Source organism: Sesamum indicum, linkage group LG2 (genome assembly GCF_000512975.1).
Source record: "Sesamum indicum cultivar Zhongzhi No. 13 linkage group LG2, S_indicum_v1.0, whole genome shotgun sequence".
NCBI classification, from domain to species: domain Eukaryota; kingdom Viridiplantae; phylum Streptophyta; class Magnoliopsida; order Lamiales; family Pedaliaceae; genus Sesamum; species Sesamum indicum.
The window spans coordinates 17,288,801-17,294,590 of NC_026146.1; the positions used below are offsets into that span (position 1 = coordinate 17,288,801).

Consider the following 5,790-nt stretch of genomic DNA (forward strand, 5'->3'; position numbering starts at 1 on the left):
AAAAATTTATATTTATCTTGATTGACTTATTACTGATATATTACAGGTTAAATAAATTTTTTAATGACCAAATTACCTTCATATATTTTCATATGGTAATGCATGTAATGATGTATATCTTCATTCATCGAATTTATTGATATTAACAAAAAATTAAAAAAAAGATCTATATTTATCTTGATTGACTTATTACTGATATATTACAGGTTAAATAAATTTTTTAATGATCAAATTACCTTCATACATTTTCATATGGTAATACATGTAATGATGTATATCTTCACGTCATAAGGTTAGGTTAATTAAAAAAAAAAAACTACTTCTCGTGTACTAAGTGAATAATAAATCCATTTAAAATAAAAATGTAGAATTGGACGATGTATTTGTGTGTATTGTGAGTTGTAGATAGTGCGTTTATAATGATTTACGTAGAAATTAATTTTTATTATGTCGGTGGATCAAATTAAATAATATTTTAACAAATTTAATTCCAAAGATATTTGGAACAATGAAAATCTGCTTTGCTTAATATATTTTTTTTTTATTAATTATAAGCAAGAAAACATATTGATCCCTCTATGGTCCTAAAGTGTAGTTTGTCAAATGGGCCAAGACGGCTTTCTAACTGGGCCGTGACTGGTGAGTCTTATTTGGGCTTATCGTAGTAAATAAACTTAAAATTGTGCTACACTTTGTAGCCCACTCCGACTACGAATTTGTGGAATTTCCATCTTCCAAGTATATGAATGAACTCAACTTACTTGGGTTCGAATTTTCAGTTGTAAAATAGTGTTTCATGCTATATCTCATTCAATATATACATGTCATGTGCATAAAATATATACCAATCTTTGTACATGTAAAGAAATATTTATACACGTAATTGCATGAACTATAATTAAATAAAATACTAAATGTAACAGCGTTTGTGACATAAACATGGGACAGGGCTTATTGTTGGGATTGTCAAAATGTGGAGAAGTTGATGCTGCCATTCGCAAATTCTTGATGCCAGCACAAACAACCTAAAACAAAGGACGTCTGGGGCTGAAGTGGTGTGGAAGAGAGGTTGTGTGTGTTTCCAATCTGTTGCGTCCCATGTTTGTGTTTAATGTTTCAGTTTTGAGGTACAAATTATAGTACCAGACACACAACCACTTCAGTTGGTTTCAGCTCCACAGGCATTCTGCACAGTTTAAGTTTCTAACATAGCTCATCATACACAGTTGATTTAATTTATTTTAAAATATATTATAAACTCCTATATTTTACAAAATCAATTCTATAAATATTTGGATAAAATTAAATTATTTGACATATACTATGCTGGTAATGATAATTTCACAATTATTTATATCAAACTAAAAAAGGAAAATGCCAGCCACCTGAAAACAGATCAGCAACTCACAGTTTCCTTAGATAACTTGTATAGACTCCTAAAACTTTTATTTAATTTCATCAAATATTTCAAAGATCATATAAGCATCAAACTCCGCCAGACAAAGGCCTAACATATATGATCAAGAAAACAATTCCAATGCCAATACTTTGACGATAGTATCCTGTGCGCTAATACTGCATGGCCAATGAACGACACAGCAAGCCGTAAAAACCACTGCAAGAAAGCAAAAGATCCATCCAGACAACATTTCAGGTTTTCAGGCAATTCTTTTGTCACCAACCTGAAAGATACTGCTGCTAGTCATTCAACCTAACAGGTAGGTGAAAGAAGCTTAAATAATTTTGTCCTCGTCTCTCACTGCTATAAACATCGAACGACGATGCACAAACGACAGGTCTTGTGTACGATGCAACAACACCTGTAATGCATGCAATGCAAAAACACACTCTGCATTGTCAACACAACAATGCAGGTAACATTTGGCATTCACTAAAAGGCAAATGCAGATCAAGAACAATAACTATTCCAGCATTAGCGACAAGGAAATGATTCATATGCATATGTAGAACGATTACTTACAGAACTAAACAAAAACCAATGAAATAGTTTGGAGTTCGATCACAAACTTAGTATATGGGGCGTACTATGTTCGGACAAATAAATGAAACAGTACATAGCAGAGCCACAAACAATTATAGAATCTATTACAGATCAAGGCAAAAACAATAAATAAACCGAAGATCAATTTACACCCCATGGATTCAGGTCACATAAGCCAACACTCCTGCTAAGTTTAGAATTTATTTTCTGGATTCAGGATCGGATGATGCAAAGAATATTTTCCATGAAAGAGCAAACACTATATTCTATGGCTTGTTCAAGAAAAACTTGAGCAAGAAGTAGCAGAACTGGACTAGTTTTCTGGTATTTGATGCCGACATCAAGAAACTAATGTTAATTGACTGAGAGAACACAATTCAAAGAGAAAGAAATATTCAGTAAATGTAAAACAAAAGAATGTGTACTCAAGACTACCTCAAAGGAAAACATTCAATTGAATCTTGAGTAAAATCTGATAATCCTTCCTATCCACCTCCAATTCAAGAGAGAAAATTAAAAAAAAAAAAAATAAAGAAGTTACCCATCAGCAAGATGCGGTGCATCCAGAAACCCATTTCTAAACACGAGGATACAACACTGTAATGGTACACATGGCGCCGCAATGATGCAAATATTCAGCACCCCATCACAGCACAATTATAAACAAAACTACCCGATCTCTTCCTGCCCAGCAAATCCCACTGTGGAGGACCTTCACTGGGAACCCAAGAATTCACTTCAATAAATCCTTCGCCCGCGTTTCGAGGCCCCCCAATCACAATAAGCCGATCACCACATCCTCTAAATGCTAAACCCCAACCATACATAGAATCAGCCCGTTCTGGCAATCTTCCTACCGTAACCCACACCCTATTGTCTTTGTCATACTTTCTGACCTCCATATCAGCATAATCTGCAGCATATAATTGATTATTTACAACAGCAATCAATGGTGGTGCTTCAGATGCAGCGGGTGGTTCATTGTCCCTTGCTGCACCAGTCCGCACTGGGGACATGTTAGGGATTTCAGTCCAAGTTTGAGTTTCCAAGTTATATTCCTCTGCACAGGTTAGAAGCTTTCCATCAGCTCCTCCAATTCCTCCAATTACATAAAAGTTTCCGTCCATGAACACCCCGGAACACATCTTCCTTGGTTTTTTCATGCTTGGGAGTGTCATCCACGTGCCCTCCTCTGAATTGTATAGCTCAGCGGAACTAAGGATATTACCATGTGAGTCGCAACCGCCAGCCAGTATGGCGATTTCCCCGAGGCTTGCAGAACCAAACAAACATCTAGGTGAATTCATGCTCATTCCGGAAGTCCACGTGTTTGTCAACAAACTGTAACGATAAATCACATGGGACATGAGAGCCTTCCCGAAAACAAGAAGCTCAGTTCCAACGGCCAAAGATTCCTTATCTGCAAACACAAAACATTCATTAGGATTCATTCTCGGTAAGTGCATCCAATGGCGACGACTAGGGTCAAAGGCTTCCCATTCGAGCAGCTGGCAGGAAAAATAAACCCAATGCTCTACCACACCATTTTGCCTCCTCAATTTATATAGCTCACCACTTCTAATAAGGGAACGAAAGCTCCGGTTCAAGGAAGCAATTGCACCATAATCAGCCCTCGAGCACTTAATGAGACAACTAATGGAGTTGTCGCGACCAATGGCAGCAATCAATGAACTAGAATCAGAATCATCACCTTCACGCCGCTGACGATTGGATTGGTCAGATTGGCTGGAAAAGGACATCAAAAATCCACCAACTGATAAAGCAGTATCTATTTGATTGCCTGAGCGCTTAGACACCTTCCTGACAATAACTTCTTCCCCTCCATTTGTTTCCTCCAACCGTCGCTTGCTCTGTTGAACCTCAGATTTTTCCAGCCTGTAATTCATGCAAGGCCAATTTCCTTCTCGATCACAGGTCCTCGAATAATCCCTTGAAACCAAACAAGCCCGGTCTTCCAACATGTCTTCTGGATCCAAACCCCAAAGGAGCACCGGTTTCTGTGATGAAACTAATCCAAATCCTTGTTTATCTCTAGAAAACCACTGTTCACTGAGAAAAATTGGAAAGCATAAACTGAATTACAAAATAATTTAATGGAAAAAAATATATATAAAATTCAAGAATCTAACTACAAGAAAAAATCAGAAATCAAAAACAGAGAAATATCTACCAACACTCTGTGCCATCATTCATCACTACAAGTTCTCAAATTGAAATTTCAGAATTTAAGAAATGTCAAGAACCGGAATATACGAGGGCAAAAAATATAACTTTACATCACTAACCGTCACTAATCCAAATTCAGTAACAATCTCAATCCGGGTCAAATGGGTACCGATAAAAAACTGATCTTTGTGAAAAAGACTACGACAGAACTAATCATAAAACGTTATGAAACACAAAAATTTTCATAAAAAATGACAGAAACCCAGCTTCAGGAACACCTCAGAAAACTGTAAAAATCAAAACTTTTGATCAATTGAAACATGCAGAAATCTAGAAAAGTCTGAGAGATAGATCTCTAAAACCCAGATCAACCAATCCCCAAGTCTTGATAAAACAATAAAATCAAAACCAGAGCTCCAATCTTGCATTGGTTTCCGCCAGCAAACAAATTAACTAGTAAGATTAGATCTAGCAAAGCAAAACACAGAAACTTTCACCACTGTCAAATGACATATGTAGAACCAAACAAATATGCAGGCATAGTGAAAGAAACAAGATATGGTTAAAAAAAGGAAAGGGTAATAATTGAGTACAATAAAATTAATGATAGGGGACTTACATATTTTCTCGGATGAGAAGAAAGAAAAGGGGGGACTCAACTGATTGAAACTACCTCAATATAACAATCCTTTCTTTCTCTTCCCCTTTATAGGTATCTATGCATGTATGTAAATCTCTGTTCTTTGTGTGTCTTTCCTTTCTGTTTCTTTTTTTTGTTTCCCCTTTTTCTTTTTCTGTGTGTATTTATGCTAATATATGAAAGATAGAGAGAGAGAGAGAGAGAGAGAGAGAGAGAGAACTGCAGTTTTCAGTTCTTCGCGTTCTTGTAAGAGAAAGAGAAATCCTTTGGATTCTCTCTGCAAATCAAAGTAAAGGCTTTGGGCTTTGGCTTTGGCTTTGGCTTCGGCTTTGGCTTTGGGGCATAATCTTTGAGGACCCCCTTTATCTCTGTCTCTCTCTCTATAATTTTCTGCAATTGTGGTAAGTTTATTTAAAGAGATAAGTACCAATTTTTTCAATAAAAAGGCAAAAGAAAAGACTTACACTGATTGTGAGAATTAGCCAATAGCAAAAACCTTTCAATTCCGAATTTGTTTTCTTAAGTTTCTCTATATTTATATTCAATCTTTTTCAGAAAATAATTCCTCAAGCCAAAAAGATAAATAAATAAATACTTGAATTTCTTTATCTTATATTTATTATAATTAATATTTAAATTAAATGTTGTATTTGAGGGGTAGGTGTGAATAGTAGGTGTACAATTGCTATATTGGTGTTTGTTTTTCATCATTGGACTCCTAACAACACACGCAGATTTTTGCTTCTTTTTTATGCAATCAATTTTTATTATTGGCATAGAATACATGTATATAGTTTTCTTTTTCTTTTTTGAGTTGAGAAATGTAGGAGGTGGTGTGGCAGTGGGACCCCCTTTTACACTTTAGGTTCGCCTCTTCTCTTGTGGAGGATGGGACACCCAGAACCGCCGGGAGTCGGTGGCGCGTGTGACTGTGCCGGGTTCGAAAAGTCAATCTTCCACA

General features: G+C 36.0%; 1 protein-coding gene across 6 annotated transcripts; it reads right to left on the reverse strand.

Annotated features, from left to right (window-relative positions):
• Positions 1,345 to 5,219, reverse strand: LOC105156548 (F-box/kelch-repeat protein SKIP11-like). 6 transcript variants are annotated; one of them, XR_002286568.1, is made up of 3 exons: positions 4,809 to 5,218; positions 2,544 to 4,072; positions 1,345 to 1,615 (listed from the first exon to the last, which is right to left on the reverse strand). XR_002286568.1 is itself a non-coding variant. In XM_011072710.2 (3 exons), the coding sequence occupies exons 2-3, from the start codon at positions 3,982 to 3,984 to the stop codon at positions 2,638 to 2,640; spliced, it is 1,194 nt and encodes a 397-aa protein (XP_011071012.1). In that variant the 5' UTR covers positions 3,985 to 4,072; positions 4,809 to 5,219; the 3' UTR covers positions 2,343 to 2,637. The 6 variants fall into 6 exon arrangements, 4 of the variants coding, with proteins under 4 accessions (XP_011071012.1, XP_011071013.1, XP_011071010.1 ...); XR_002286567.1 differs by lacking the exon at positions 1,345 to 1,615 and adding an exon at positions 1,665 to 1,682; XM_011072710.2 differs by lacking the exon at positions 1,345 to 1,615 and having other exon boundaries at positions 2,343 to 3,422; positions 3,576 to 4,072; positions 4,809 to 5,219.

What these genes read in the sequence shown, in the direction of transcription:
- LOC105156548 (XM_011072708.2), bottom strand. Translation starts at nt 3,984, where the DNA reads ATGTTGGAAGACCGGGCTTGTTTGGTTTCAAGGGATTATTCGAGGACC.